The sequence below is a fragment of the Choloepus didactylus genome, chromosome 2 (assembly GCF_015220235.1).
Source record: "Choloepus didactylus isolate mChoDid1 chromosome 2, mChoDid1.pri, whole genome shotgun sequence".
Lineage (NCBI taxonomy): Eukaryota > Metazoa > Chordata > Mammalia > Pilosa > Megalonychidae > Choloepus > Choloepus didactylus.
The window spans coordinates 35,620,089-35,638,189 of record NC_051308.1 but is presented as its reverse complement, the minus strand read 5'-3'; the positions used below and the strand labels follow the sequence as shown (position 1 = coordinate 35,638,189).

Below are 18,101 nucleotides of genomic sequence, written 5' to 3'. Positions count from 1 at the left end.
TATGTGTTCAAGGAGTATGAAATATGTAAACTACTCTCAAATGTTGAAAAAACAGATAGGGTTAGATAGATGATAGACAAACAGAAAGAATGAAATAGCACAGGTGGCGAAATGTTAAAATTGGTGGACCTGGGTATTTGACGGGGTTGAGGTATGTTGGAGTTCTCTGTATGGAATTTGTATTATTTTTGCAACTGTCCTTTGAGATTGAAATTATTTCAATAAAGTTTAAAAAACGAGAGAGAGAAGGGAATAAAAGGAATAAAATCCATAGCATACCATGTTCCAATAAGCTGTATAAACGAAAATGTAGTGTTTTGCTTTGGACCCATTAGATTTTCGAATATGACAGCCTACAAGAGAACACGGGAAGCATCTTTGCCTCTGTCACTAACATCTCTCTGAAAGACAACACTGAAATGAGGATTTTCTGTGATGATATCAACAACTAACTATTGGATGAGGAAACAAAATCACTATATTGGTAAATTTTTGTTTTCGTAATTTTTAATGTTTCTGGGGATTTTGGGGGAAATGAGGTATTTAATTATGTTTCACAACCTAAGAAAACATACACACAAAAAAATAGCTATTGAAAACAAATCTCAAAACATTCCTAGATTTCAGAAATGTATTCCCCTCCTCGGTCATCTTGTAATAAATGTCCTTATTTAATAATCTGTATCTGCTTCAAAAAGGTTATATATTATTTACACTATGCTTTACTTTGGTACAAATTCTTATATAATGGTATCCCCGATAACAACTGTTTCAGGAACTTTCTGCACTAAAATCTCTGAGAAATCTCTAAGTGACACAGCATGGTTGATGCAGATGGCATTCAATGCATAGAACTTCCCTAGATAGTCTGAAGCTAATTATCTCACCCCATTTTGAGTGTACAATGTCTTAAACCATACTGTGACCTGTCCCTAGAACCCATTTAATTGAAGAGTATCCTAGGTTATTTAAAACTTATGCCCCTTCCATTCCCAATTATTCTTTTGTATGAATTAGGATTGTTTAGAATAGGTACAAACAAAATATACAGAAATAAAATGGATGCAGAGGCTGATAAAGAATACAACTGACACCCCTAAACACTGATTTCAAGTAACTAGGTTCCTCATTTAAAGTCTTAGTGTTCTCAAGTAATAACTTTGTAAGAAGTACCTGTCTAAGAACTTATAAAATTTTTACGGTGCTTAAAAAAAGCTGTAAAACACTATCTATGATACTTACCTCACGGTCTGATCTTCGAGGGCATAAGGCATCCACTTCATCAAAGAATATAACACAGGGTGCTGAGTTTTTGGCTCGCTGAAAAACCTGTCGTACAGCACGCTCACTCTCACCAACATACTACACACATATAGAAATGAAAGAAAATGGAGAGACAGTTTAACGTTGGGGTTTGGATCAAATTACAGTAAAACTAACTTAGGTTAAGCCATAGACAACTACTGATATTTAACCATTTTTGACCTATAAAAACAGCCAATTGCATACTGTTCCATGGAATAAAATTAGCCATATTTAAGCTTATTAAAATTTCCTTTCATAAAATGAGAACTGATATGCAGTCTCTTCTAGTTAAAAAAAAAATCCCCAATTCTACTGTACTTTAGAACTAATCTCCTAAGTTGTATATATCAAAATATCCAGCTGTAATTCTTATTAATTCCTCAGGGTTTTAAATGCACATAAGACATGATTGCTATGCAAGTCATCTCGCTGAATAGAAGAGCTATTTTGTTATACAGCTTCAGAAGAGGGAAACTAAGCCAGGCAGGTATCTGACAGGTTTCAATAATGGCTTACTGTATATTAAAATCTAAATCAAAATACAAAATGTCAAAAAATATAGGAAATCATGAACACCTAGACCACTAGGACTAGTTAACACAAAAAGCCTTACGTAAGGATATTTTAGGTGTAGGTATTTCATATTGAACTAGGCATAAAAAATTATTCTTACAAAATTTCAAACAGTTGACTAAGAAAAAGCAGTTTTTTTTCTCAATAAAACTTAAGAATCTGAAAAACATCTTTACAGTGCTGTCATAAATTATCATGTATGTTATTTAATGACTACATGGCCATAGTACGGTAAAGCAAGCAAAGGCATGGAATGCATTAGAGATGACAACATTTTCCCAATCTAATAGAACTTTCTTTCCTTCATAGCCATCATTGTACTTTTGTTTATTCTGCTTCCCTTTTCTTGAACTGCTTTTCCAACCCAACCCACCTCCAAACATTTCTTCTTCCATTGTACAAGATCCCCATTAATCTTTTTTCCTATTATTCTCTCCTTCTTTGCTCTTACAGCACATCCTACTATTACAACATCTGAGCTATTCTACATTATTAGCTCTTTGGAAAGCAGGGGCCATTCCCTAAAGAAACTAGTGTTTCTTTCTAAAATCCTATGCAGTGTGCAAATACAGTAGATCGATTTAATGTCCTGAAAAATCTAATTCAGCAAGAATTATATTTGGAATGCTGAACTAAAATATTCAATAGATATTTTCAAAGAAAAGATAGCAGGAGGCTGGGACAGATAAAAAGTTTTAGACAGGGGTAGAAGACAGCAATCAATATAACTGGCAAAGTGACTCTGATAATAGCAAACCAAAATCATTAAATAAAAGGAAATTTAAGTTCGGGGAAGATAAACCTAAAGTTTCAAAAGGACAGATTAAAATCAATTTAATTGTAACAAAGTCATCAGTGATTGAAAACAAATAAATCCCACTATCCTAGGCTTTAAGAAGAAATATTTCAAACAAAGATTCTATACTTATTCTTTAATTCCTATCTACTATTCAGTTTTTAACCATTTTAATCTGCCTTTCACAAACACCATTATAGAAAATATTCTTCCTAAAGTCATCAATGACCTTTTTTTTAAAAATTTTTATTGAGACTGTTCACATACCATACAATTATCCAAAGATCCAAAGTGTACCATCAATTGCTCCTAGTACCCTCATACAGCTGTGCATCCATCACCACAATTAATTTTTGTTCAATTTTTAAAACATTTTCATTACTCCAGACAAGAAATAAAGACAAAGAAGAAGGGGGGGGGGAAGGAAACTCAAATCCTCCCATATCCCTAACTAACCCCCTCCATTGTTGACTCATAGTATTGGTATAGCACATCTGCTACTGTTTATGAAAGAACATTGAAATACTACTAACTGTAGTATATAGTTTGCAATAGGTATATATTTTTTCCCTATATGCCACGCTATTATTAACTTCTAGTTGTATTGTCATACATTTGTTCTGGTTCATGGACGAGATTCCTAATATTTGTAAAGTTAGTCACGGACATTGCCCACCATAGGATTCAGTTTTATACATTCCCATCTTTTGACCTCCAACTTCCCTCTGGTGAAGAGTCAAAGAAGGTAGGGAGGCAAAAGAAAAAGAAAAAAGAAAGAGGTAAAACAAAAAACAAAACAAAACAAAAGCCACAAAACACAAAACAAAAGAAACCATGACAGCTAGGAAGCAGCAAAAGGAAAGATAACCTTAAATCAAAATAGAATAAAGAGTCAGCAATACCACCAATGCCAAGTGTCTCACATCCCTCCTCTATCCTCCTCTCTTATCTGCGTTTACCTTGGTAGATCGGCTTTGTTACATTAAAGGAAGCATAATACAATGATTCTGTTAATTTTAGTCTCTAGTTTACGTTGATTGTATTTTTCCCCAAATGCCCCATTTTTTTTTAAATTTAATAAATTTTATTTTGAAATAAATGCAATCTTACAGGAAGAGTTGCAAAAACAGTACAAACCCCATACACAGAACTCCATCATACCCTGACCCCCTTCCCCCGATACCCCGATCCACCACCTTTAACATCCTGTCACACCATTTCTTTCTTTCCCTCCCCCTCTCCCTATCTATCATCCATCATCTATTGCTCTGTCCTCTGAACATACAAGAGTAAGTTGCACTTATCTTTGAACAAACAATATAATTCACAAATACCTTTCCCATGGACAAGAACATTCTTTTATGCAATCTCATTAAGCACAGCTAAGGAGTTCAAGAAATTCAACATTGATACAAAGCTTACATTCTATATTTCCTTTTTTTTGTGTGTGTGTGTCCCATCTGTGTCTCTTTCAGCCTCCTCTCCTCCATCCTCAGATCCCATCCAGGATCGTCCTTGGCATTTAATTGTCATCTATTTAGACATTTTTTTTTTTCAATTGTGGAAACATATATACAGCCTAAATCTTCCCATTCCACCCCCTCCCTAGCATTCCATTAGTGGGATTAATCACATTTAGAATGTTGCAATGCTATCATCTTCCCACCATCCATTTTTAGAAGTTTCCCTTCACCCCAAACAGAAACCCTACTCTCATTTCTTAACTCCCCATTGCCCCTTCCCTCACTTCTCGGAACCCCTACTCTACTTTTCATCTCTATGGTCACATTCTCTGATACTTTGTGTTTACCATGGGGCTTAAATTTAACCTCTTAAATCTATAATAATCTTGTTTTTCTTTGATACCAACTTAACTTCAATATGACACATAAACTATGTTCCTATACTCCATCATTCCAACTTTATGTAGTTCTTGTCAAAAATTACATATTTTACATTGAGTCCAAAACCACTGATTTATCATTACAGTTTATGTATTTTAGATCCTGTAGGAAGTAAACAGTGGCGTTATAAAAAAAAAAATAAAGTAGTATTGGTATTTGTATTTACCATGTGATCTTTATTGGAAATCTTTATTTCTTCATGCAGTTTCAGTCAATTATTTAGCGTCTCTTCCTTTCAGCCTGCTCAACTCCCTTTAGCATTTCTTATAGGACTGATTACTGGTGATGAAGTCCCTAGCTTTTGATTATCTGGGAATGTTTTTATCTCCCCCTCATTTTTATCCTCCAGGTGTTTGTGAACTCTCCAAGTCTCTGATGGTTATTGACTTCTATTTGTATTCCATTGTGGTCAGAGAATGTGCTTTGAACAAATTCAATTTTTTTTTTTTAAATTTATTGAGGCTTGTTTTTATGTCCCAGCATATGGTCCATTCTGGACAAAGATCTGTGATCACTAGAGAAGAATGTGTGCCCTGGTGACCTGGGATGTAATATTCTATATATGTCTATTAAAATTCTCTATATCTCTCTCTCCTTTCTTTGTTTCTCCGTCAGTAGGGCTCCCTTTAGTATCCGAAGTAGGGCAGGTCTTTTATTAGCAAAATCTCTCAGCATTTGTTTGTGAAAAATTTAAGCTCTCCCTCAAATTTGAAGGAAAGTTTTGCTGGATAAAGTATTCTTGGTTGGAAATTTTTCTCTCTCAGAATTTTAAATATGTCATTCCACTGCCTTCTCGCCTCCATGGTGGCCGCTGAGTAGTCACTACTTAGTCTTCTGTTCTTTCCTTTGTATGTGGTGAATTGCTTTTCTCTTGCTGCTTTCAGAACTTGCTCCTTCTCTTCAGTATTTGGCAGTCTGATCAGAATATGTCTTGGAGTGGGTTTATTTGGATTTATTCTATTTGGAGTTAGCTGGGCATTTATGCTTTGTGTATTTATATTGTGTAGAATGTTTGGGAAGTCTTCCCCAACAATTTCTTTAAATACCCTTCCTAGACCTTTACCCTTCTATTCCCCTTCTGGGACAACAATGAGTATTATATATGGACATTTTATTTTATCTATTATATCTCTGAGATCCATTTCTATATTTTGATTTTTTCCCCATTCTTTCTTCTGTTCTTTCATTTTCTATTCTGTGGTCCTCAAGGAGGCTGAGTTGTTGTTCAACTTCCTCTAATCTTGTATTATGAGTATCCAGAGTCTTTTTAATTGGCCTACAGTTTCTCTAATTTCTGTAAGATCTTCTATTTTTTTTATTTATTCTTGCAATTTCTTCTTTATGCTCTTCCAGGGTCTTCTTTATGTCTTTCATATCCTGTGCCATGCTCTTCTTCATGTCCTTCATATCCTGTGCCATGCTCTTGTTGCCTGTCTGTAGTTCTTTGATTAATTATGCCAAGTACTGTGTGTCTTCTGATCTTTTGATTTGGGTGTTTGGGTTTGGGTTCTCCATATCGTCTGGTTTTATCATATGCTTTAAGATTTTCTGTTGTTTTTGGCCTCTTGGCATTTGCTTTACTTGATCTCTAATATGTCAGAACTGCAGCTTGGTGGCATACACTGTCTCTATCTAACCAGCAGATGGCGTCCGTGAGTCACCTATTCCCCTCAAGTCAGTTCTCCCCAACTTTGTCTTTGTGGTGTGTGGGGATCTGACTCTTGTGGGGTCCAACTGGTGCACTTAATATAGGTGTGTTGTTGGTGCTGTCCGTCCTGAATGTGGGGCGTGTGTCTGAGTGGTTAGGGAGGAAGGGCACCTTTAATAATCAAACCTCCCAGGTGTTCTCGAAAATTTAAGGCTGTTATCTGCCGCTGACGCGCAAGTCCTTGGTATTGGCGTAGGTTCCCTGGGATTTCCGAGTGGTTCCCCCTTCCCTGCTGTGCTCTTCCAGGACCTCTGCTGAGGGAGGGCCACGCCACATCACAAGTGTGCGCCAGCCTCCGGGGAAGCCCTGGGACGCCAGGCTGTGCAGGGGCGTTCCCAGCCTGCTTCAAAGACGGTTGAATGGGGCGCGTTAACTTCCCCCTTTCCGCACAGCACCGCCCTCCCAGCTGTGGGACAATCAGCCATGGGTGTATTAAAGGCCATTGTCCACAGCCAACACTGTGGCATGTGCGTGATGCTGCGGGAAAGACTCCCCGTCACACTGGGCTTCCCGCTGCGGCTCTGGGCTGCGGGTCTGGCCCCGGGCAGGAGCGTTCACCTCCCGCTGGGGAGACGGCTGCAAGTCGTGCAGTCCTTTCTCCCTTTGGCTCCCTTTTGCTCCCCTGGGCCTGAGACAGTCAGCAGCGGGTGTGGGAAGGGGAATCCTCCACGCCAGAAACCGAGGCATTAGCCCAGCCCGCTCCCACCAGGCTTCACTGCGGGGCTCTCCCCGTCGTATCTGAAGCTGCTCCCGGGCTTTTTTTTTTTTTTTTTTAAAGAACTAGTCCATCTCCAAATACCAACCCATTGTTTCCCCACACCACAGCGTGGCCAAGGGACTTTCAGCTGACTCACTCGTTTCAGAATGCAGACTCCTGGTTTCACCAAATGCATGGTCCCTGTAGATTTAGCAGAGCTTGTCTCGCTGGTGCTACTCTGGAACTGGTGTTCTGGGTCGCTTTCTGGTTTTTATCTAGTATTTTTCACAGAGGTGTTTTTTTGCCCTGTCTCACCTAGCTGCCAGCTTAGGTTCTCCCTGCCCCCCATTTTTAACACCTTGCAATGTTGACATTCGTTTGTTCTCCCTTATGAAAAAACATATTTGTACATTGTATCACAATTGTTGAACACTCTAGCTTTCACTGAGTTACACAGTCCCAAGTCTTTATCTTTCCTCTTTTCTTCTGGTGTCCCACATGCTCCTAACCTTCCTCTTTCAACCATATTCATAGTTATCTTTGTTCAGTATACTTTACATTGCTGTGCTATCATCTCCCAAAATTGTGTTCTAAATCTTTCACTCCTGTCTTCTCCTATCAGTCTATAGTGCTCCATTTAGTATTTCCTGTACGGCGGGTGTCTTGTTCACAAAGTCTCTCATTGTCTGTTTGTCGGAAAATATTTTGAACTCTCCCTCATATTTGAATGACAGCTTTGGTGGATACAGGATTCTTGGTTGGTGGTTTTTCTCTTTCAGTATCTTAAATATATCACACCACTTCCTTCTTGCCTCCATGGTTTCTGCTGAGAGATCTGCACATAGTCTTATCAAGCTTCCTTTGTATGTGATGGATTGTTTTTCTCTTGCTGCTTTCAGGATTCTTTCTTTGTCTTTGACGTTTGATAATCTGATTATCAAGTGTCTTGGAGTAGGCCTATTCAGATCTATTCTGTTTGGAGTATGCTGTGCTTCTTGGATCTGTAATTTTATGTCTTTCATAAGACATGGGAAATTTTCATTGATTATTTCCTCTATTATTGCTTCTGGCCCCTCTTCTCGTCTCCTTCTGGGACTCCAATGATATGTACATTCTTGTATTTTGTTTTGTCCTTAAGATCCCGGAGACATTGCTTATATTTTTCCATTCTTTTCTCTATCTGTTCTTTTGTGTGTAGGCTTTCAGGTGTTTTGTTCTCCAGTTTCTGAGTGTTTTCTTCTGCCTCTTGAGATCTGCTGTTGTATGTTTCCATTGCATCTTTCATCTCTTGTGTTGTGCCTTTCATTTCTATAGATCCTGCAAGTTGTTTTTTTGAACTTTTGATTTCTCCCTTATGTATGCCCAGTGTTTTCTTTATAGCCTTTATCTCTTTTGACATATCTTCTCTAAACTTTTTGAATTGGTTTAGCATTAGTTGTTTAAATTCCTGTATCTCAGATGAAGTGTAAGTTTGTTCCTTTGGGCTATAATTTCGTTTTTCTTAGTGTAGGTTGTAGTTTTCTATTGTCTAGGTATCTGACCTCCTAGGCCACCTGAAATCAGGTTTTCCCAGACGAGAACAAGCTCAGGTCACAGAAGGAGAAAATATTCAGTATCCGGTTTCCCTGATGGTGTGTCTTAGAGAACTGAAACACCCTGTGCTTTTCTGCCCAGCAAGTGGTGCCTGTCAACCTGTCACGGGCTGGTGTAGGGGGGTGTGGCCCATGGCTCTCCTCCCCCAGGCTCTGGGGTTTGGTTCTGAATTTTGTAAGGCAGGTAGTAAAGCTGGGCCCCTCTTCTTTCCTCCTGGGAAGCTCTGCCCCCTAGAGAGGTTATCTGCATATAAATAGCTTCTCTGTTTCTCTGACTCTGCTATCGCCACCCTTGTCTGGGTCAGAGTGCTGCGATTTTAAAATGGCTGAGGCTTTCTCTACTGCAAAGCACTGCAAGCTGAGAACGGCTGAGGCTTTCTCCACTGAGCCGCCCAGGCTGACAGAGAGAGAAAGGGACAGAAAGCCCCCAGATTCACTCGTCGGCCAGAGATAGCAAACAATCCTTTGGGCTCCCCGTCTTGAGACAGATATGTCCTCACTCTCCCGAGGTCAGTCGTCACCAAAAGCCTCTGTCTGTTTCTTGGGGATTTGCTGTCTGTACTGAGCAGTTAATATTAAAACTCCAGTTGGAGCTGGGCTGAGGTATATTTGCTTGTTCAGAGAGTGCTGCTCTCTAGAACTGCAAGGCTTCCATGAAGGAAGGGCTCTCAGCTCTCAGCACAGGTCTGCAGTTTTTACTTACAGAGTTTATGCTGCGATCTCAGGCATTCCTCTCAATTCAGGTTGGTGTTTGATGAGTGGACAGTAACATTTGTCTCTCCACAGTTATTTCAGGTTATTTACTAATTTTTCTGATGTTTATGAATTCTTCCAGGGGGACTAACTGGCTTCCTCTCCTCTCTATGCCGCCATCTAAGGTCCCCATCAATGACCTTTTACTTGCTTAATCCAAAGTTCTACTTCCAGTTTCTATTCTACAGTTTGGTCACATTAACAAGGTTTGTGGATTATATATATATATATTCCCTTGGTTTACAGGCTTAGTCTTGGATCTCTTCCAACCTCTGACCAATCAACAACTTTCAGTCTCCTCTGCCAACTCTTCCTAACTTGCCCCTTAATTGCTGATGTCTTCCAGGGTTCTATCCGAGGTCCTCTTCTTATTTAATATACTAGTTCTAGGAGACGCTATCCATTCCCATGGTTTTAGGTACCACTTAGATGATACTGACTTGCATATCTCTTCAGAGCTACAGACTCCCATTTCCTGCTGCCTGCTAGACATCTCTATCTGGATCTTTAAATCTAAAATGCCTGAGAGTGAATTCACACACACACACACATGCACACACACACACACATACCGGTTATCCTCCTTATTAGACCACCTAATCTCTGAGTCATTCTGGACTCCTCCACATATCTCTCCCCATACCTACTACTAAATCACACTACAGTAGGATAAAAAATTTGTTTTTAATCTGACAACACCAGTGCTAGTTAGGATGTGAAACAATGGGTACTCTCATTTACTGCAGGTCAAAGTATAACTTGATAATATTACTTCGTGAAAAATTTGTCAATGCCTGATAAATTTGAAAGTGCACAAACAATAATTCTACCTATGGGTACCTACCCTAGGGGGGAAATAAATATGTACAGGAAATATGTGTATATACTTATATATCTAATGTTTAACATGAATATCTATAAAGAAAACAACTGAGTTTTTCAAAAAGTAGTTATATTCATTCAGCAGCATACTGCAAAGAAAATGAACTAGTGGTAAACATATCAACGGATTAATCTTATAATGTTGAACAATAAACAATAAAAGCAAACTCTAGAAGAACACATGCCATTTACAGAAAGAATTTTTTTCGCTTTACTTTTATTAAGGAGCATGCCAATCATATAACAACAGTAGACAGAAAAGTGTAATGAATCCCATATGTACCTAAACACTCAGCTTTAATTATCAATTCAACTCACGGTCAACCCTGCTTCATCTATACAGCTGTCCACTCTTCTTTCCTTCTTATTCTGAAGGAAATTCCAGACACCATGCCATTAAATTTGTAAATATTTCAGTATCTCTGAAAGGATTTTAACATAACTACACCATTACTGCTTAAAAATTAATATATTCTTAATATCAAATATCCAGTAAGTGTGCAAAAATCCAATTGTCTTATAATATATTTTTGAAAGGTGTAAAATAATACTATATATTGTTCAGGAATAAATAATTACTTAGTAAATGAAGAAAAAAGTGCATAGAACTGGTAAATGCCAAATTCAGGACTGCGGTGACCTCTATGGGGGTGAAATGGAGGACGCGATTAGGTGCGGTTTGCAGGGGGCTTCAACTACATTGACTTTTGTTTCTTAAAATGGATGACAGATACATGGGAGTTCATTACGTTACTCTTTATAATTTTTTGTATGCCTGAAGTATTTCATCATAATTTTTTCTTACATGTTACAGTCTTACTCTTCACTGTCTGGCTATAACCTCCTTTGCCAGTCTTACCCACCACCAATTCCTTTTTTCAAAATCCATTTCTAACACCTCTTGCACTAGAAAGCCAAAATGAAGTGCAAAAAAAGTAAAGTGGTGCATAAAAAGCCCATGGGAAATAATTTAAGTGTAAATCTCTTATTTTAGGGGGAAAGGAATATACAGAAGGAAAGATACAAAAAATGGGAAGGGGATAAGTTTTAAAAATTTTAAACAAATGTTTAAATGTTCTCATTTCTTCTTTGTTCGGATATATTATAGAAGGCATATTTATTATTATAGGGATGGAAAGGATAAATTCAAAGTCTCTTTTAAAATTGAGCTATAAATTGCGTAAATGCAGAAAGAAGACATTATAACACTTAAGCAATTTATTTCTCCCAACGTATGTTTATTTAATACTTAACTCATTTGAGCCATATAACAAGAGGACAAGGTAAGAAGAGCAGGAGCCAGACAACCCAGGTTCAAATCTCTACTCTATTACTTTCTAGCTGTCAAGACTTTGGCCAAGTTACACTACTTCTCCAAATTATTCATTTGTGAATCAGAAAAAATAATTCATACCTCACAGTGTTGTGAAGAATAATATATGCAAAGTGCTTGACAAATACATGGCACAGAGTGAACACTTAAAAATATTAACTATAACAATTATTTCTATTTTTCTAGTGAGAAAATTGAGGCTCTAAGAATTAAAAAGAAAGCACTTACATACTTACTAATAGGGCAGAACAAAGCTCAGTCTCCTTACTCCTACAGCAGAGATCTGACCATTATACTACAATGTAAGTCACCCTGTTTCAAAGATCTGAGAATGTTTTACCCTGTAATCTGAACGACCAATACTTTTCATAATCAAAACTAATGAATAAATGGCACAACAACTTACCATATTTAGTAATTCAGGACCCTTTACAGATATAAAATTAAGTCCAGACTCATTTGCTACTGCCTAGGAAGAGGAAACAAAAAGACACAAATAAGGCAACTATATAATAAAATAATAATTTGTGACAATTCAAGAGCCTTTTTTATATTTTTACTATTATCCTCCTTTTTTATAGTTGTGTCTTTCTAATTAGAAGAGAGACAAATGGGAAAATGAGAAACAGATGAAAAGAAAACAGAGAGAAGTAAATGTTAACCTAAAACTTCCTAAAGAATTACTAAGACAGGCTATAAATCAGATGTAAATGACACAAAATGTTTATGTAAATACATTTGTAGCCCTAGCTTGGACTTCCAATGAAATCCTAATCTCTGTACTCTAGAAATGCCTCTAATGGTAAAAACAATCGCTTACTCATTTATAAACCAGAGTTCAAAAACTTCATCCTATCAGTCTTTACCAAGGGTCAATACTGATAGATATTTTTAACAAAGATCAAAATGCATGGCTCAAAACCAAAGAGAATAACAAGGAGAAACACATGGTTACATATGTAGAAGATTCTAAGAATTATATTCTGAACAGAGAGATAAAACCTCAGAACAATCAATCAGAACTTCAAAATGATCAGGGAATAGAGTTCTTTTCCTTTTCTTGGAACCTGGTATTTGACTTCAGATCTATAAATTCAACATATCTCCTCAGCAACACCAGGTTTCATGGTCCAAAATAGGACTCCTGATGCTCATTCTCCCAACTCCCTCCAAACACCCCCTCCCCCAACCAAACCCTTTTCCTTTCCTTGCCAGTAAATAATCAGTTTCTTGGCCAAAACCTTGATCCCCTGCCATCTCATCCAATCCATCTGCAAGTACTTTTGGCTCTAATACTAAAATATACGTGAGTCTGACACTTCTATTTTCTACCTCTTCCAGACCTCTATTACCTCTTACCTAGACACAGGCAAAAATCTCCTAACTACTTTCCTCCTTGTTTTCCTCCAATCCATTCTCCACAGAGCAACCAGAGCACTCTTTCAAAAATGTAAAACAGGTCATTTCATTTAATTGGCTTAAAATCTTCACATGGCTTCCTATTTCTTTTCAAGTGCAATTTGAAGTCTTTACCATGGCTCACAAAGCCTTTACAACCCCTCCTGTCCAGCCACTTGCTCCTCTCATTCTTGGATTCCTCTCAAGCCCCTTCCACTTCAGAGATTTTGCAAGTACAATTCCATCAGTCTGGAAAATTCTTCCTCTTCCTTTCTGCTTCTTTATACGGCTAACTTTTCCTTCAGGACTCTGTTCAAATACCACCATTCCTGGAACACCATATCTAAAGTAGCCACCCCTGAATCACTCTATACAACAATGTTCATTTCTGTTATAACTTGGCTGAATCTAAAATTCTATTGTTTACTTGTTTATTGTATTTCTCTCCTAAAAAGAGAGAAATATTCCATTTAAGAATGTATCTTGTTCACTAGTGTACCCCTAACATTTTAAACAATTTCTGCAAAAACCAGGTAGCTCAATAAATGCTTGTTGAACAACTGAATGCAGGAATGTTTCGTTATGTAAAAACAGCTCAATATGCCGATTATCCATACATCTTAATCTTTCTCTTTCCTGCTGCCAGTTTCTTGATTTTCTTACCTCTAGCTCAACACAATTAAAAAAGGGGAGTCAAGAATCTAGTAAAAAATGTCCATCCACATGAGGTTTTCAAAATCCATATGCCAGATAACTAAGATTTAACTCAATAAACTCCAAATAGTTCCTAAAATTGGTGGAAAATCCCTTTATCTTCTAAATGAACTATACTGAACATAATTTTTTTCACTAGGATTCATGAATCATCATCAATATTTTACCTCACTGATGACTTCAAAGTCAGAAGCAGTTTGCATCCATACTGTGTAGTCCCAGATGACTCAATTATTGTTACTGCTGTTTTTTCAGTTTATCAGTGTTGGTTATAATACACCCTTACTTTTTACTATTTATATACTTACCCTGTGTCGGTGTTTAGAAAAATTTTATTACTTTATCATGGGTAAACAAAACAACCAAGATGAGCCCCAACCTTAATTTTATATTCACTCTAGGTCACCAGTTTCTGGCCTGTCAGTGGATCTATGACTGGGACCTCATCTATTATTTCTGGATTCTCAGGTACATAGTCATAGGTCACTTGGAGAATCTGATGAAAGTTGAGAATGCTTTCCCCAGAAAAATTAAATTATACACACAATATATTGTCAGAACTCATTTATCCAGTAAAGTCCATCTATAGGACCTTAAATAAGATTTTCTTCTCCAAATGAACACAGATTACCAGAAATCTGACTGAACAAAGTGTCAACAACTTGTTGGCAATTTGGTAAAGGGGAGGAAGAAGAGAAAAAACCTGGATCTAGGATGTTTTAACATGATCCCTGGTTTTCGAATGATACAAGTTACCTCCTTTCCGCTATGAAATGAAATAGCCAAAGGCAGAAGTGGCTAATTAAACAAAGAAACAAACATTACAACTTAGCAGCTGAAAAAACAAAGCAGTCATACTCAGGAAAGGGACCTGCATACTCTTGGTGAATATCACCCACTAGCATACAGGATCTTCTTTCTGGTTATGCTTTTCTAAAAACTGTTGTGAAAAATTTAGACCAAGGATTGTGTTGTTCCAATCCCTCCTCTGTTACCAAACTTCTTAGTAGCAATGCCATTTAAGAGTAATGAAAGTTAATAATAAGTCAATACACAAGCATGCACACACATACATGACACTTGCGGTTTTTCTGATATTTACTGTGGAATCATAAATTAACTGGTTGCTGTGGTAGCTAAAAAGTGTTTTAGCTTTTTTAATTTCTTCTAAGTAATTAAAAATATTTCTGAAAGTTGATATGGGTTAAGTATTTTAGATGGAATATTAAACAGCCATTATAAATGATGACTACTGTAACTTATGGATAAGGAAGGCTCTTCTAATAAGCTTGACTCCTATAGCAGAAAAAAAATCATAAAAAAGACCAACAAATTTGACCACATAAAAATGAAAAAATGAAAAAAAAAACAAAAAAAACAGGAATATATCACAAAATATGACTAATAAAATTAAAAAGGCCAAAACAAACTGATGAAATATATTTACAAATATAACAAATGTTAATATATAAAGAATATAAAAAAGAAAACCACATACATACCAATAGAAAAATAGGTAAAGGATATGAATAGACAATTCATGATGAAAAATAAATGAACTATCATAAATATAAACAAATGAAAGAAACCACTAGTAATTTTCTTAGGGCCTTAAGGTGTTTAATCCATTTCTAGAAAGTTTGCTACCCCAAATGACATGTTTCAGAAACTTAAAACAGGTAATGAATTCCACACCATGAGAATCATAGTCGAGTCAATGCTTTTGGGTCTCTGAAGCAGAATGAAAAGGGTCCATGGAAGGAGGTGACCACTTCTGCCCCTTGGAATGGTACAAGGTTATGTGGCAAATAAACCTTACTTCATGGGATTTATTCTAGAAAGACTAAGGATGAAAAGAACGATTAGGGATTTATTGATTTAAATTTATTTATTAAAATTTGGGGGTTGGTTACTTGCATGCCATGGTCTCAGTATAGCATTTGCCATTAGAAAGTTAAGTGAAGGTCTGCTATACCAGTTCGCCTGCTTTTGCTTGATTATATGTTTCCAAGGCCAATTTGTGTTCACTAGCCTGTGAATGGTTGTGTGGCCTGAGTACTACTGTTTAGCTATGCTTCTTTGCTTCATGACAGGTTAAGAAAAGCAGGTATTGCAAAAACAATGAAGCTGCAATTTTCAGACATTTCAAAACCTGTCTTTTACTTCTCATCCAAAGACTGAGAGTTAACTCATTGTGTCTTACAGGTGTTTCTTGTCTATTTTTAACTTAACACATACAGTTGTGCCTGCGTTTGTGAGTTCAGCACACAATATTTAAAAAATTTTTAGTTTAGTAACATGTATGCAACTTAAAATTTCTCCCTTTAACTACATGCAAATGTATCGGTGGTGTTATATATTCACAATGTTGGGCTACCATCACTACCATCCATTACCAAAACTTTTCCATCACCCCAACAGAAATTCTGTACCAATTAATCTTTGACTCTCCATTCCCGACCACCTCTTCAGCTCCTGGTAATGTGTATTCTAGTTTCTGACTCTACGAGTTTGCTTATTCTAATTATTTCATATCATGGAGATAACACAATATATATATTTTTGTGTCTGGCTTATTTCACTGAACATATCTTCAAGAATTATCCATTTTGTTACATGTATTGGAACTTTTTTCCTTTCCAAGGCTGAAAAATGTTCCACTGTGTGTATATACCACATTTTGCTTTTCCACTTATCAGCTGATGAACACCTGAGTTGCTTCTATCTTTTGGCAACTATGAATAATGCCGCTATGAATAAAGTGTACAGATTGTATCTGTTCGAGCCCCCGCTTTCAATTATTTTGAGTATATAACTAGTACATAACTAGTAGTGGGATTGCTGGGTCATAAAGTAATTCAATACTTTCTGAGGAACTGTCAAACTGTTTTCCACAGTGGCTGCAGCATTTTACAGTTCCACCACCAACAAAGGAGTGTTCCTGTTTCTCCACATTTTCTCAACACTAGCTATTTTTCGTTTTTTAAACTGAGCCATTCTAGTGGGTATTTCATTGTGGTTTTTATCTGCATTTCTCTAATGGCTAATGATGTTGAGCATCTTTTTATGTGTATTTCAGCCATCTGTATATCTTCTTTGGAGAAATGCCTATTCAAATTGCCCATTTTTCGATTCTAAAATTTTGATTATACTTTCTCCTACTGAGTAAGTTGCCTTTTTACTTTCACAGTGAAGCCCTTTTATGTGCATAAGAGTTTAATTTTGATGAAGTACCATTTATCTATTTTCTCTTTAGCTGCTTAGGCTTTTCGTGTAAGGTCTAAGATGCCATTGCCTAATACAAGATCCTGAGCACAAGATCCTGAAGATGTTTCCCTATGTTTCTTCTAGGAGTTTTACAGCTAGGTTTTTATAGCTAGCTCTTGTATCTAGGTCTTTTATCCATTTTGAGTTAATTTTTATATATGGTCCCCCTTCACTCTTTTGCATACGGATATCCAGTTTTCCCAGCACCATTTGTTGAAGAGACTATTCTTTCCCAATTAAGTGGGCCTGCAACGCTTGTCAAAAATCAATTGGAGGCTATCCTGAGGGTTACTCTTATGCAAGCTTCAGCCAGATACTTCAAATGGCCACAGTAAGTCAAGCCCAAACCAACAGTATTCCTGAAAATCCTAAAGAATACCCAGGTCCCTATCTGAGACTCTATAAATAAAGTTTCATTCACTAAGTTTATTTTTCAGAAACTTAAAACCTCCAGATTATTCCTATGCCAGATAAGTCCCAAAACCCAGAGGCACCAGCCTCTTTAAGAACATCAATCAGCTACACCCCATAATGTCAACACCCCTTTTCAATATGAATAAATTAGAAGGGTCACTGCCCAGATATCCCTGAAGACTGAGACAGTGATCAAATGAGAAGGAGGCGTAGCAACAGACAAGAGAGGATTTAACAAAGGATTGTGACTGCTGAATCATCATATAGAATTTTTTTTTTTGGTCTCTGGTATATAGGAAAGGCTAGAGAGAAACAGCTGAAATTGTGAAACTGTAAGCCATACTACGGTTTGAAATTTGCTCTATAACCACTTGTTAAACCGTATGTTGAAAGTTATCACTTTTCACAATAAAAAATGTTTAAAAAAAATCAAATGGCCATAGATGTGGGGGTCTACTTCTGAACTCTTGTTTATTTCATTGGTCTATATATCTGTCTTTGTGCCACTACCATGCTGTTTTGTCCACTGTAACACTGTAGTAAGTTTTAAAATTGGGAAATGAGTCCTCCAACTTCATTCTCCTTTTCCAAGATGGTACTGGCTATTTGGGGCTCCTAACCCTTCCAAATAAATTTGTGGTTGGCTTTTCTAGGTCTGCAAAAGAGGCTCTTGGAATTTTGATTGGGATTGCATTCAATCTGTAAATGCTTTAGGTAGAACTGACATTTTGACAATACTTAAATCTTCTAATCCATGAGCATGGA

General features: G+C 37.0%; 1 protein-coding gene across 5 annotated transcripts in view; it reads right to left on the bottom strand.

The window, feature by feature from the left end:
• Positions 1-18,101, bottom strand: part of NVL (nuclear VCP like) — a 185,241-nt gene that overhangs the window by 52,940 nt on the left and 114,200 nt on the right. For 4 of the 5 annotated variants that reach the window (XR_005214811.1, XM_037823031.1, XM_037823064.1 and 1 more), the window contains 2 exons: positions 11,950-12,012; positions 1,243-1,362 (listed from right to left, as the gene is read on the bottom strand). Coding sequence is in view for 4 of the 5 variants with exons in the window: in XM_037823031.1 (XP_037678959.1) it covers positions 1,243-1,362; positions 11,950-12,012 (183 nt within the window). In the remaining variant the exon portion in view is untranslated. The remainder of the gene's footprint in view (positions 1-1,242; positions 1,363-11,949; positions 12,013-18,101) is intronic. The other variant, XM_037823045.1, reaches the window with a different exon arrangement.